Below are 16,032 nucleotides of genomic sequence, written 5' to 3' on the forward strand. Positions count from 1 at the left end.
GCTATCACTTTTAGATTGAAGGTGCTGTTAGTTATTGTTACTTTTGTATCCTTTATCCTTTTATAGGTTGCCTTCCAGCCTTTGTTTTGTAGACTTGGTCCCCGTGTGTGTGATAAGATTAAAACGTGATAGTTGTTCCCCATTTTATGAATAGTGTTTTGTTCCCCAGATCCATTTTCAGGTTAACTGCTTCGAATTTAGGATCTGTTTTTCCATGAAAATAATATACATGGTGGCTCAATTTCCAAGCCAACCCACAGAACCTGTTTCTTCATAACTAACTTAATCACCATTTACAGCCTGGTTTCTATGAGAAAATTATGCATTGCAATTTCTAACTCTGGATCAAGAAAACATACTTAACTCCCTGGATCCATCTACTACACACACACACACACACACACACACACACACACACACACACACACCATACCACACACATTCACTTTAGAGACTCCTTTCTCCACTTTGTACCCCATTCTGGTAGTGGGAACACATGCACAGTTGATTTTCAATACAGATGATTTCATGGAGGAATGGAGCCTGGGAATGCCATGATGCTTAAAGAGGAGTTAGAAGATGAGGCCCAATAGGATTGTCATCTACTTTGTTCCTGCCCATAGCCTTTGGCAGTTTGGGTAGTGATTCTAGTGGAGTTGGGAGCTACGGGAATCTTCATTAAGGATGTGAGCAGCTTCCATGTTTTAACTGAAAACAAGTAGGCTCTGGTTGTGCAAAATCAGGTGCTGATCAAGGGTATCGACAAAAAACCTACAACTAACATCCTGCTTAATGGTGAAAGATGGAATGCCTGTCCCCTAAGATCAGGCAAAGGTGACTAGCCTCACCATTCCTGTTTAATGTCATGCTGGAAGTCTTAGTCTGTGTATTAAGGTGGGAAAAAAAAAGGAAAATTAAAAAAGACATATGGATTGAAAAGGAAGAAATAAAACTGTCTGGTTTTGACAATGATTGTTGTTTACATTAAAAAAATCACAAGGAATGTACAAAAAAATCTTAGAACTAATAAGTGAGTTTATTTAGCAAAGTCCCTGGATACAAGATGAACACACAAAAATCCATTGTATTTCTATATACTAGCAATGAACACCTGGAAACTGAAATTTTTTTTAAAGAACATTTACAATAGCTCCCCAAATTGACATTTTTTAAATTTTATTTTTTATTTTTTATAATTTATATCCAAATTAGTTAGCATATAGTGAAACAATGATTTCAGTAGTAGATTCCTTAATGCCCCTTACCCATTTAGCCCATCCCCCCTCCCACAGCCCCACCAGTAACCCTCAGTTTGTTCTCCATATTTATGAGTCTCTTCTGTTTTGTCCTCCTCCCTGTTTTTATATTATTTTTGTTTCCCTTCCCTTAGGTTCATCTGTTTTGTCTCTTAAAGTCCTCATGTGAGTGAAGTCATATGATATTTGTCTTTCTCTGACTGAGTTATTTCACTTAGCATGATACCCTCCAGTTCCATCCACGTAGTTGCAAATGGCAAGATTCCATTCTTTTTGATTGCCAAGTAATACTCCATTGTATATATGTACCACATCTTCTTTACCCATTCATCCATTGATGGTCATTTGGGCTCTTTCCATACTTTGGCTCTTGTGGATAGTGCTGCTATGAACATGGTGGGGGGGCCCACGTGTCCCTTCGAAACAGCACACCTGTATCCCATGGATAAATGCCTAATAGTGCAATTGCTGGGTCGTAGGGTAGGTCTATTTTTAGTTTTTTGAGGAACCTCCATACTGTTTTCCAGAGCGGCTGCACCAGCTTGCATTCCCACCCAAATCGTCATTTTGAGGTTTAAATCTAACAAAATATGTATAGGATCTATCTTTTGAAAATTATAATACTCTGAGGAAAGAAAGACCAAAGTAGTGGAGAAGCTTACTTTGTGGATTGGAAGACTTAACGTAGTAAAGATGTCAGTTCTTCTCATTGATTTATTATCTTGTTCCTGATACTAGAGGAAAAGCTTTCAACTTCTAACAATTAGTTGTGGGCTTGTCATATGTAGCCTTTCTTATGTTGAGGTACGTTCCTCTATATTGTAAACTTGTTGAGAGTTTTTATCAGAAATGGGTGTTGAATTTTGTCATGCTTTTTCTGTATCTGTTGTGTTGATGATATGGTTTTTAACTTTCTCTCTATTAATGTGGTGTATCACATTGGTTTATTTGCATATGTTGAATCATCCTTACATCCCAGGAATAAATTCCACTTCATCATGGTGTATGATCCTTTTAATGTGCTGTTGAATATTTTGCTAATATTTTGTTGAGAATTTTTACATCTATTTTCATCAAAGGTACTGGCTTGTTGTTAACTTCTCTGGTAGTGTCCTTATCTGGCTTTGGTATCAGGTTAATTTTGGCCTCATAAAATAAGTTTGGGAATATTCCTTTCTCTTTAGTTTTTCAGAAGAGTTTGAGAAGAATTGGCATTAATTCTTTTTTAAATGTTTGGTAGAATGTACCAGTTAAACCATTTGGTCCTGGACTTTTCTTTTTTGGGAGGTTTTGATTACTCATTTAATCATTTTACTCATATTGGTCTGCTCAGATTTTCTATTTCTTCATGATTCAGTCTTGGTAGGTTGTATGTTTCTAGGAATTTGTCCATTTATCTTAGGTTGTCCAATTTGTTGGTATATAATTGTTTCATAGTAGTCTCTTATGATCCTTTGTACTTGAGTGGTGGCTGTTGTAATATCTCTTCTTTAATCTGATACGTATATTTTTGAGTCTTCTTTATTAGTCTAGCAAAAGGTTTTTGTTAGTTTTATGTTTTCAGAAAAACAACTCTTAGTTTCATTCATCTTTTCTATTATTTTCTGGTCTCTTTCATTTATGTTCTGTTCATTGTTATTTCCTTCCTTTTGCTAACCTTGGGCTTAGTTTTTTCTTCTTTTTTTAGTTTCTTGAGGTTTAAAGTTTGAGATCTCTCTTTTTTCTTAATGTAGCTATTTATCATTATACACTTCCTTCTTAGAACTGCTTTTGTTGCTTTCCATAAGTTTTGAGTTGTTGTGTTTCCATTTTTGTTTGTTTCAGGATTATTGTTATTACTATTTTTATCTTTTGATTTCTTCTTTGGACAATTGGTTGTTCAGGAGTGTATTATTAGTTTTCACATATTTGTGAACTTTATAGTTTTTCTCCTGTTATTGATTTCTAGTTTCATATTGTTGTGGTTGGAAAAGATACTTGGTATGATTTCGGTCTTCTTGAATTTTTAAGACTTGTTTTATGACCTAACATAGGACCTATCTTGGAGAATATTTAGTGTGCACTTGAGAAGATTATATATTCTGGTGCTGTTGAGTGGAATGTCTATTAGGTCCATTTGATCCAAAGCATAGTTAAAGCCTAATATTTCCCAGTTGATTTTCTGCCTGGATGATCTATCCACTGTTGAAATTGGGGTATTGAAGTCCCCTACTATTGTTGTTTTTCCCTTTAGATTTGTTAGTCTTTACCTAATATATTTGGGTGTTCCCATGTTGGGTGAACATATTTTTAAATTGTTACATCTTCTTGATGAGTTGACTCCTTTATCATTATCATAAGTGCCTTCTTTTTCTCTTATTACAGCTTTTGAATTAAGGTCTATTTTGTCTGATATGAGTATATCGAACTCTGTTTTGGTTTCCACTTGCATGGGGTATCTTTTTCTAACCTTTCACTTTGAGCTTTTGTGTCCTTGAAGCTGCAGTGAGTCTCTTGTAGGTAGCATATAGTTGGGTCTTGTTTTTTATCCATTCAGCCACTCTATTCCTTTTGAATGGAGAATATAATCTATTTACATTTAGTGTAATTATGATAGGTAAGGACTTACCAGTGCCATCTTATTCATTATTTTCTGGCTGTTTTGTAGCTCCCATATTCTTTTATTCCTTTCTTGCTGTATTCCTCTGTAAATTGATGATTTTATATAGTGGTATCTTTGATTCCCTTAATCCTTTGTGTATCTGCTGAGGTTTTTGCTTTGTGACTACCATGAAACTTATATAAAACATCTATAGATAATTACTGTCTGTTTTATTCTGATAACAACTTTGATCACATGCCACAAAACTACCTTTTTACTTCCCCCTTTCAGTTTTTGATTAATCACTTTATATTATATATTTATTAACAAATTGTTGTAGCTATAGTTATTTTTATACTTTTGTCCTTTAATCTTTATACTGGAGTTAAGTGGTGAATACCCCACCATATTACAGTATTAGAATATTCTAAATGTGACTGCATTCTTATTTTTGCCAGTGTGTTGTACATTTCCATGTTACTAATTAACATCCATTCATTTTATTTTATTTTATTTTTTTAGTACTCTCTACACCCCATTGTGGGGCTTGAACTCATGACCCCGAGATCAAGAGTCACATGCTCTTCTTACTGAGCCAGACAGATGTCCCACTTCCTTTCATTTTAACTTCAAGAATTCTTTTTATTACTTCTTATAAAGCAGGTCTAGTGGTGAAGAACTTCCTCACCTTTCATTTGTCTGGGAAAGTCTTTGTGTCTCTTTCATTTCTGAAGGACAGCTTTGTCAGAGTGTTTTTTGTGGGTGTTTTTCCTGTCAGCATGTTTTATATGTAATTTCAGTGTCTCCTGGCCTATAAGGTTTCTGCTGAGAAATGCAGTGATAACTTTATGGGGATTCCCTTGTAAATTACAAGCTGCTTTTCTCTTGCTGCTTTTAAGATTCCTTCTCTGTCTTTGATCTTTGGCAGTTTTATTGTAATGTGTCTTGAAGAACATCTTTTCAAGTTGAGTTTGTTTGGGGACCTATGAACTTCATGAATTTGCATGTCTAAATCTCTCCCAGATTTTGGAAATTCTCAGCCTTTCTTATTTCTTTAAATAAGCTTTTTGGTGTCTTCTCCCTCTATTCTCTGTCTGGCACTCCAGTAATTCATGGATTGTTTGTTTTGATCGTCAAAACACCAGTAGATCACATAGGCTTTCTTACTCTTTTCCATTCTTTTTTCTTTTTCTCTGACCGAATAGTTTCAAAGATCCTATCTTCTAATTCACAGATTCTTTCTTCTGCCTGGTCCATTCTGTTGTTGATGGTCTTGCTTACATTTTCCATTTCATTCATTGTATTATTCAGCTCCAAAAGTTCTTTTTGGTTCTCTTTTATGATTTCAAAACTCTTTGTTAAACTTACCATTTTGTTCATGCATTTTTCCTCCTGATTTCATTGAATTATCTTTCTGTGTTTTTTTTTTTTTTCTTTTTTTCTTTTTTTGGAGCTCATTGAGTTTCCTTAAAAGCCCTATTTGGAATTCTTTATCAGGTAAGCAGCAGATCTTCATGTCTTTGTTGTCGGTTACTGGAAGATTATTGTGTTCTCTCAGTGGTGTCATGTTTCCTTCATTTTTCATGTGCCTTGAAGTCTCATGATGCTGTTTTCACATTTGTAGTAGCAGTCATTTCCTCCAGTCTTCACTGACTGATTTTGGGAGGGAAATACTTTTTGTCAGCCCTGCTAGGGATTCTGAGGCTTTCTCTGGCCTTCAGTGGATTCACCTGCTGTAGTCTTGCTTCCTCTTGTGGCAGGTTCTGAAGCTTATGTGTCTTCTCTGGATTCTGCAGAGCCAGGTTGTGTACTGACAACCTTCCTTTTACTTTTCCAAGGGCAGTCTCTCCCAGGCCCATAGGTTCGTGCGCATTCTTACTAGTCGTCTACATAAGCTCAGCATTGCTTCCCTTGGGAGTGTGCATGGGGAGTTGGCCACCGGCTCAGAAGGGGGATGTATGGGTGAGATGTGTGGAGTGCTTGGGGTATCTTTGGGCTGGCTGGCTGAATCTGTGGGTGAGGCATTCCCAGTGCTCATGGGAGGGCCTTCTACCAGAGCACATGACATGGTCAGTAAGACTCACGTCTCTTTGATATATTGTGAGCCCTGGCTGCTGTCTCCTAGCCACTCACTGACACCTATTTGTTCAGCTCAAACTCAGTACTCTTGATGAGGCAGGAGGCCTGTTTGGCAGCATTTTCTCAAAATGGCTCTCCTCATTCTTGGGCCACACCAAACTTTCAGCCTCCTGCCTGTATCCCACAGCTCTCACCATGTTGTGGGTGGGTGCCAAGTTATCGTTGTGAAGCTGGGATATGATAGGGACACGTCTTTATTGTCCATCTTGCTGATACCACTCCCTCACCACAGTTAATTTGAAAACACTGTCATTACTCCAAATGGAAATTCTATACCATTTAGCTATCACTCCCCAACCCCACATTTCCCTCCCCCTATACAATTACATATATACTTTTTATATCTGTAGATTTGCCTATTCTGGATACTACATGTAAATGGAATCATATTATAAGTCATCTTTTGTAACTGACTTCTTCCATTTAGTACATTAAAAACATTTTTAATGTTTATTTATTTTTGAGAGAGAAAGTGCACGCACAAGCCAGGGAAGGACAGAGAGAGAGGGAGACACAGAATCCAAAGCAGGCTCCAGGCTCCGAGTTGTCAGCACAGAGCCCAACATGTATCTTGAACCAGGAGACCACAAAATCGTGACCTGAGCCAAAGTCGGACATTCAACTGAGTGCGCCACCCAGGTGCCCCCCATTTAGTATATTTTTAAGGTTCATCTATGTTGTAGCATATACCAGTACTTCATTTTTATGGCCAAATAATATTCCATTTTATGGATATACTACATTTTGTTTACAGTTTCGTCCCTTCATGGATATTTGGATTATTTTAACTTCTTGGTTATAGCCAAGGTACAAAGGCAACTAATGAAGGAAGGATACTTACTCTTTTCAACAAAGGGTATAATGTTGGAACAATTGGACATCCATATGGAAAATAAAAAGGAATCTTGACCTAAACTGCACACTTTATACAAAAATCAACTTAAAATTGATTGAGATCTAAATGTAAAAGTTAAACTATGACACTCCTAAAACAAAGCATCAGAGAAAATCTTTGGGACCTAGAGTAGGCAAAGAGTTCTTACATAGGATGCTAAAAGCACAATCTAAAGAAAAAAATATATGAATTGGAATTCATCAAAATTAAAAACTTTTACTCTGCCAATGACACAGTCAAGAGAATGAAAAGACAAGCTAGAGTATGAGAAAATACTTGCAAATCACATGTCCAGTTAAGGTCTAGTATCGCTAATATGTAGGGAACTCTCAAAACTCAACACTAAAGAGCAAACAACCCAATTAAAAAATGGTAACAGATATGAACAGGCACTTCACCAAAGAGAATATAGAGATGACAAATAAGCACATAAAAATATATTCATGGGCATCTGGACTTGAACTTGCACATACATACAACTCTGGGCCATTTGAAGCTTTCTGTTAGTGGTATAAGAGACAAAATGATGCCATTCTCCCAAATGGCTTTGGAAAAAGTGATGGAAATCCACCCCCTCACCCCCAAACAAACCCCCAGATATCCAACGTCTTCAGTTTTTGGAGAAAATGCAAATGAAAACCACAATGCAATACCACGACATACCTGCTGGAAACAAATTGTAGTTCATCCACACAGTGGAATACTTGTCCGCAGTAAATAGGAATGAATTGTGGACATCTGCACATGACAACTTGGATGAATCTTGTAGGCATTCTGCTGAGTGAAAGAAGCCCGTTTCAAAAGGTTGCGTATGGTATGGTTATATTTATGCGACGTTCTGAAATGACTACACTATCGGATGGAGACCAGATCCATGGTTGCCGGGGGTTAGGGATGGGGGAGGGTGTGACTCCAGAGGAACAGCCCAAGGGAATTTTGGGGGTGATGAAACTGTTCTGTATTGATTGTGGCGGTGGTCGCACAAATGTATACAGGTGTTAAAATACATAGAACTACATCCATTCACGTGCTTGCTAATTGGGGGGCAATCTTGAACTATAAGACCAGGAGGAAATAGCCATCATGAAATAATGTTTTATGAGATGAAAAACAAAAAAAAGGAGTAACTTTTTTTCTGAAATAGCCTCTTGTTCTTCTCACAGTTTTAGGCTCTTTGAAAAAATGTATTTTTTCCTCCTAAGTACTTTTTTCAGAGACCTGTCTTCACTATTTTCTAAAAGCCTTCCTGATTTTTTTTTTTTTTAGAAAAAAATTTTTAGAAAAATTTTAGGTTAAATCTCAAAAAAAATACCACTCAAATTGTCTTATTATCTTGGGGGGTTTGTAAGATTGTTTCTTCTAATAAGTGTGATTCATGAGGTCTTAGAAATCTTTGTTGCAGATTTTTTTCTAAAGTGACACTGGTACCAAAATATGACCATTATGTTTTTCTGGTATAATGTTAGCCATCTTACACAGGCTGAATTGATTTCATTCTGAGACATTCTATTGTATTTGAATTCTTCCTACTACGAAGAATAAGAAAAGCATACCTTTTGACATCTTATGGCAGACAAAGTTTGAAAGGGACCATAAAATAAAGGGTGATCCTGAATGCAGTACATCCATTTCCAGAGTAAATACGGGACTAGAATGTATAATAGGAGCTTAACTTGTACGGACCAAAAGTTAACCTTCTGTATATTATACTCGACGTTTGTCAAATCCCTATTAGAATCCTCTTCATCTCTGAGCTTGGCAACGTAAGCAAGATGTGGAAACAGTTGGCAGGTTTCCTGAGAAGGCAATGGAAATTAGAGTAGAGAATGAAAATAAAACCTTCAAGAGAAGGTTGAAAGAATTGAGGTTTCCTAGGGAAGGGAGGTGAAAGCACATGGAGAACTGGAACATGGATGGTAACTCTTCATTTCATCTGACCAGGGGGTGCAAAAAGGACTGTCCTAAGTTTTTCCAGAGAGATTTATTGGGCATGTGACGGCCTTTTGTCTCCATTCCAAGATGATTGAGACCATATTGTACGCACTGTCCTCTTCCCTGGGCTTTTCTCATATTGCACTTTGCTGGTTCACTCTCTACCATTGGGGACATTCTTATTTTGACTCTCTTTCTCGGAGGGGGTCTCTCCTTGGCTGTCTCTGCTTCCTTCCATCATTTTACCCTTCCCCCTGGAGAAATCTCATGGTTTTTGCTTCTGTCTTATTCATCTCGAATCCATCCTTTCCACACAACCACCAGTGAGATCTGTCCAAAGTAAAACATGCCATGTCACGTCCTGCTCACAATCCTTCAGCTGCTTCCTGTAGCCTATAGCAGAGGCTCGGGACCACCACCTCTGCAGGGGCTGGATCTGGGAAAAGAGAGGAGGAGTGATGGGTGTCCGTACCCACCCCCCCAGCCACTCCCATCGCTGTGGCAGCCCAACCTGAGAGATGGTTGTTTGCCTGCGTGTGTGAGTTACCCACCCAGCATGTGTGGAAACAAGGTAGAAAATAATGGGCCTATGGAACAAGTTCTGCTCCTGAGAAGAGCATGGGAGACCCTCCAGGCTTGGTCCCCTGCTTGTGCAGCCCCCGCACACCCCATCCTGCCTGGAAGCGAGGGTTCTCTTCCTCGCGTCTTCTGTCACACACGGCCCACAGTTCTCAGGATTCGGTTTTCTCAATAGCAAAACTCTGAAGGCAAGTATAAGCTCTTTAAGTTAAGAGAGTGGTTTGAAATACTTTGTAAGGATTGTTTGACGTACATTTTAAAGACCCAAGGAGGCCGGCTTTCCCGATTTTTGTCCTACAGTATCTCTGGAGGGATGTGCCATTTTAGTTTCGAGTTTGGATGGGGTATTGATGAGATGAAAATAGGGATCAAGATTTAATGTATGTTTATTGGATATTAGTGAACAAGCCCATTACGAATTATAATTCTTCTCGGGGCGCCTGGGTGGCTCAGTCGGTTAAGCGTCCGACTTTGACCCAGGCCATGATCTCACAGTTTGTGGGTTCAAGCCCTGCATCAGGCTCTGTGCTGACAGCTCAGAGCCTGGAGCCTGCTACAGATTCTGTGTGTCCCTCTCTCTCTGCTCCTCCCCTGCTCATGCTCTGTCTCTCTCCTTCAAAAATAACTTTAAAAAACATGAAAAAAAATTAAAAAAAAAAAGAATTGTAATTCTTCTCTGTGGAGTCATAAAATACTGGAGGCACAAGGCCCTTAGAGATCATCTACCTCAATCATTATACAGATGAGAAAAAAACCGAGGCCCTTGTGAGACTTGCCTGGGACACAGGAGACAGTGTGCTTAAGTCTTCAGGGTCCCATTACAGCAATTTTCCTTTTAACACAGGACTTTTTGAACTTGAGATGTATATATGAAGCCCCCCTCTCTTTTAAGTAAAATATATCCATTTACTTTTTTGTGTGAAATGTTTCAAATTGACACAAAAATAGAATAGGAAGCTATTGTTCAAATAACTGATTGCTGTGTGTATGTACTTGTGTGTGTGTGTGTGTGTGTGTGTGTGTATATATATTTATATATATATATATTTGTATATAAATGTATTTATATATTTAATATTTAGGTAAGGTGACTTAAATTATGGAGTGGTAGGAACTAGTTATCTTCGACATTGGGAATCTCAGCTGAAGCCGTTGACTCTCTCTTAACTAGCAATATGACCTCTAGGCTATTGATTTAATTTCTTGGGTTTATTTCCTGTTGTATTTAAAAAGAAAGTAGAATTACTTTACGATTCTTTGTAACTTCCAAATAATGGTATTAATACATAATAATGTGAATAATAATAACAACAACAATAATGCAGTTGTATCGGGCTTACTACCTACCAGTCATGGTTACAATACACATGTTAAGTAAACACTCATGTAATTCTTGCAACTACCGAGTGAGGTTGGTATAGTTACTGCTGAGGGAACTGAGGCATGGGGGCTGTTAAAGTAGCTCAAGGTGATGCCATTAGTACAAAGTGCAGGTAGGATTGAAGCCTGACAGTCTGGCTCCAGAACTCACCTGTAACTCCTATGCTCCACTGAATGCTCTCTCTTCTCTCTTTTTTTTTAATATGAAATTTATTGTCACATTGGTTTCCATACAACACCCAGTGCTTATCCCAACAGGTGCCGTCCTCAGTGCCCATCACCCACTTTTCCCTCCCTCCCACCTCCCATCAACCCTCAGTTTATTCTCACTTTTTAAGTCTCTTATGGTTTGCCTCCCTCCCTCTCTAACTTTTTTTTTTCCCTCTTCCCCCTCCCCCTCCCCCATGGTCTTCTGTTAAGTTTCTCAGGATCCACATAACAGGGAAAACATATGGTATCTGTCTTTCTCTGCCTGACTTAATTCATTTAGCATAATACCTTCCAGTTCCATCCATGTTGCTGCAAATGGCCAGATTTCATTCTTTCTCATTGCCAGGTAGTATTCCATTGTATATATAAACCACAACTTACTTATCCATTCATCAGCTGATGGACATTTAGGCTCTTTCCATAATTTGTGCCCTCTCTTCTCTTAATCCCGTTACTGCTTTGAATTAGATTTAGTAAAAATGAACACTTAAGGAAGTTTCTCATTCCTCTGTTAAATTTTTTAGATAATAAAGTGTGATTAACAAATGTTTAAATTATAAGGGAATAACTCTTATTAAAATGATTAATTCAAGGAAAATTAAGAAGGTTACTAGTTATTGATAATAGTTCTGTATTTAATGTACTGTTTATTGACCAAAACCAAATCTAAATCCAAGTAAGTTACTCCTAGGACTCTATAATCTTTAAAGTTGTGTAAAGGCTTTAAAAATTATTGTAAAAAGGGGCGCCTGGGTGGCTCAGTTGGTTGGACGTCAGACTTTGGCTCCGGTCATGATCTCGTGGTTCCTGGGTTCAAGCCCCGCGTTGGGCTCTGTGCTGACAGCTCAGAGCCTGGAGCCTGCTTCAGATTCTGTGTCTCCCTCTCTCTCTGCCCCTCCCCCACATGCGCTCTGTCTCTGCCTCTCAAAAATAAACATTAAAAAAACAAAAAAATTAAAAGAAATGGAACAAGAGAAATATTCTTATCTTATTATTTAAAAACGAATGGCTCTTAAAATGACTTCTTTGATTCTCTCTCAATTATGGGGAGAGATAGAGAAGAGTATTTAATTTGATATAGGCATATGTTTGGTTGCTTTCTAAATCTTCTCATATATCACAAGGCTTCATAAATTGTGTTGAGCTCTCCAGAATAAAGGTAAATAACTTATATAGCTATCATAAAAATTATTACCATGTAAGTTTAAAAATGCATATTGGTATATGCATGCATGTCTGAGTTTATTAACTTGTAAGCTCTTTGATATCAGGATCGTGTATTTTTGTGTTTCTCTTCACGGCATGTAACCCAGAACATTTTTGAAACAATATGTGAAAGTGATTTTATATTCTGGGGGAGGAGAGAGGGGGATAAGGGGGATTGGGAGGTAGAGGGGTTGGGGAGGGTAGTCCCTAATACTCATTATTATTCAGAAACAAAGTCTGTATACTAATGTGGATTCTAAAATTTAGAAATAATTAACTTTAATTAAAACTAGATTTGAATTCTGTATAATGGAGGGGAGAGTGTCTTCAATGTCTGTTGCCTTTATAGGTGCATGTGAAGGAACCTTGGCCTGCTCTACGTGTCACCTCATCTTTGAAGACCACATATTTGAGAAGTTAGATGCTGTCACTGATGAGGAGAATGACATGCTCGATCTGGCATACGGGCTAACGGATAGGTAAGATTTTAGGATGACTTCAACTGTACTAATAATCTGGGAAGATAAAGGTTTTAGTAGTTCATATCTACCTAAGACCAGCCTCATGCATGTAAGAGTGATCTCCTGGCATAGATAGATGACAGACACAAACTTTGAATATCAAATATGTGACATTTCTTTTTGTTTTCACTATTCTACAGTTTTCACCCTTGTGAAACTTTCCATTTTGCTAAAAAAAAAAACAAAAAAAACCAATTGAAGGTATTGGAGATACAAGTTCTAGATTCTGATAAATCTACTTTAGTCTGTTTTTTATTCCAGGGATTAATATTTTTCACAATTTAATGAGTTGGGATTCAATTTAATGCTTTTTACAGTGTTCTTGAAGGACAGATTTGAAAATTGGGTGAAATTTTCATGGGAAGTTTTACCTACTTCAAAGAACAGAATTTTAAAAGAAACTTAATGTATAATAACAACTATATTAAAATGAATAGTCCTGTTTCTAAGTGTACCTGGTAGTAATTTATTCAGAGCTTATTCTTGTTAATTAATTAACGGGTGGAATTCCTCTCAAAGGTAGTCAGATTTATAGTAACAGATGATATCAAGTGATATTTTTAAAAAATATCTATTTAAAAAAATTACCACGTCTTTTGGTTGGAGTTAGAGGAGGTAGCTAGTTGAGTTACTGTTTCAAAGGACAACATAATGAGGGCTGGCTTAATTAAGGTTGGCTTTGGTGTCTAACCATAACTTGACCCTAATGAAAAACAGTTGTTTAAAAAATTAAAAGTAATAGTAATAATAATAGCTTGATTTGTGTATTATATAACCATAATTGTGTTAATTCCTTAACATAGATCATCTTACTTAATACTCACAAAATTGCTTACCTCGTTAGTATTTATTTAGAGGTGAAGAATCACCTTATTCCATTTGTGGTTCATTTCTCCCGTGGTGGCAGTGAGACGGATACCCCGGCGGGAGAAGCCGGGAAAGCAGTATCTCTGTAGACTTCACAGCAGAGCGGGCTGTGGCTGCCATCGTCCTGTCCCCCTTCACACCTTCAGGTGCCATATTCTCTGTCAACACCTTTTTTTCTCCCCCACGAAGAGTGACACATAGAGTACACTCAATGACTGTTGTGGGGAAAGAGTAGGATGCTTCTCACAGGTAGCAGTGATAAAACACTTGGACACATCTGGAACGAAAATACTTTTGTTCAAACCTAGTACCATAGACAGAAACTGTTTCTAGGGTACCATATACGAAGGATTCCAAAACAGAGGAACAAGGAAGTTCAGCCTTTTGGTTCATACATGTATTTTAAAGTTAAGTGCTCTGTAAATGTCTTAAATTTTTAAGCTAAAACACCACTGTTTTAATGTTTATTGTAGGGTGTCCTTACCCACGATTGTTGACCCACTGGTGACACATGGGCTCATCTGGCCCTTACCGTAGTGGTTACTTGTCTCTCTTTTCGTGTGAGAGCTGGTGCCGTATCTGTTTCTTCACTGTATCTCCAGTGTCCGATTCACAATAGGGCCTCACCAGCTCTTTGTGGAATTAGTGGTCGATAGAAGGAGAAATTCAGGAATTATCTGTGAATCTGTATTTCATGATAGTCATTGCTCGCTGCCACCAATTTCCAGGGATAATTTGCCTAGAGGCCTCAGTTTCTGTAGTTGTGAGATGATAATATTAGTACCTACCTGGTAGGGTTGTTTGTGAACTTTTCAGAACAGGGTCTGGGGGGAAAGCATTCATTAAATGGCTTTAGGCACTGTAATGATAAAAATACCAATTTATATGCCAGATACTTAACTATAATGCCTCGGTACTTTACAGAGGCGATTTCTAACCTTCAGGGTTAGACAGTATCGTCACCATTTCATAGGGGAAAACAAGTTTTAATTAATTATCAGAGATTTTCTCAAGGCCCCGCAGCTAGAGAATAACACAGCCTTGATTTGAATCAGTTACGTTGGGCCCCAAAGCCGTTGATCTTGCACTGTTTCAAGCTGCTTCTCTGAATTGGAAACCAAACCTTAGGAGGAAAGTATAAATACAATACCCCAGTGTATTTGCACTGTCAGGTAAAAATGGCAAAGGTGACTGGAGAAAATACCTTCAGGGTTGGCACAGTGTCAGAATTTTATGCAACTAATAGTGAAATCAAGGCTGCCTTGCTATCTGTCCTTGTCTGCAGGTACCAGACACTTTCTAGGCTGGGGAGACCTAGAACAAGGGGGTAGAGGAAGGAGGGAGTGAGAAAACAGCCACAGGCCCCCACTGCCCGGTCTTCCAGGGCCAACCCTCTCTGGGTTCCCGTAACACACACTTCCTGTTCCTGCACTTCCACGGCACTTTTGTATTCTGCCCCTTTTCACTGACCGCTCTTTCCATCTCTGTTTCTCTTACTAAATTAAAAGTGCCTCCGGAGACTGGCATTATCTTCTCTTTATATGAACAGCGGGAAATCACCAGCAGTCTCTCTAGGTAGGACTCTCCACAGCCCTGAGGAATTGGTCTAACATGGCTTGCCACATTTTCTCTCTTGCAGACAGAGCTAAATGCGTAATTGGGTACCGTGAAGGCTGTCTGCAGTCAACAAATAGGAATTATTGGTAGAAGGGGATTTTTTTTTTCTATGAGAAATCAAGATTTCCTGTGGTTATATTTACTCCCTTACTCAAAAACTTCCCAGTGGTCCCTCATTGCTCACTGGTTAAAACCTAAGCTCTTCTGTTGGTGTTCAGAGCTGTCTGTGGCCTGGTGGCCGTTCCAACCCATCTCCCTCCTTGCATAGCAGCCGAGCCAAGCTAAAAACCCGTATCGCCTCAGATGTGCCTTGAATCCTGGTTACCTTTGCCTCAAATGCCTTTCTCCTTTATCTTTTATTAAACGTTACCTCCTCCCCATCCTTAAAGCCTGTTCTAAACACTATCTCCCCTGGCCAGAAGTAAGTGCTTCCTTCTCAGAATTTTTGGCTTTCTCTCTCTGTGGTATTGGTCACAATCTCCCATGTTCATTATCTGCAAATGTGTCTCCTCTCTTCTATTTGATTGAGAGTACATTCCTCAATACTGATATTGGTAAATCATTTCCACACCAGCCCTGTGAGGAGCTCATTTATTATTCATCTTTAGGGTTAGCCTAGGAAATTAATGTCTGGCAGGGTTAAGAAAGTTGCCTGTGAACATGCCATGTTCAGTGCTGGATCCTGGACCACTGGTTGGTTGGCTCTAACCCCACTGCTGCCTCTGTACTGCGGCCCTGGTACCTAGGACATAAAAGTGTCCAACACAGATTGAAGTGAGTTGCTATTCTGTGCTTACTCACTGACATTTAGTGCTGTGCCTTTAGATGCTCAGTAAGTGCTCGATGGCT

At 38.4% G+C, this 16,032-nt stretch overlaps 1 protein-coding gene and 1 long non-coding RNA gene across 2 annotated transcripts in view; one reads left to right on the forward strand and one right to left on the reverse strand.

Moving 5' to 3' along the window:
* FDX1 (ferredoxin 1) overlaps positions 1 to 16,032 on the forward strand; it is a 36,665-nt gene that overhangs the window by 17,851 nt on the left and 2,782 nt on the right. Inside the window, exon 3 of the mRNA XM_023239077.2 lies at positions 12,528 to 12,657. Within this exon, the coding sequence (XP_023094845.1) occupies positions 12,528 to 12,657 (130 nt within the window). The remainder of the gene's footprint in view (positions 1 to 12,527; positions 12,658 to 16,032) is intronic.
* LOC109491781 overlaps positions 1 to 16,032 on the reverse strand; it is a 111,286-nt gene that overhangs the window by 9,672 nt on the left and 85,582 nt on the right. Inside the window, exons 13-14 of the long non-coding RNA XR_006585907.1 lie at positions 13,536 to 14,321; positions 7,535 to 9,239 (exon numbers count right to left, since the gene is read on the reverse strand). This is a non-coding gene — a long non-coding RNA (uncharacterized LOC109491781). The remainder of the gene's footprint in view (positions 1 to 7,534; positions 9,240 to 13,535; positions 14,322 to 16,032) is intronic.

Source organism: Felis catus, chromosome D1 (genome assembly GCF_018350175.1).
Source record: "Felis catus isolate Fca126 chromosome D1, F.catus_Fca126_mat1.0, whole genome shotgun sequence".
Taxonomy (NCBI): Eukaryota; Metazoa; Chordata; class Mammalia; order Carnivora; family Felidae; genus Felis; species Felis catus.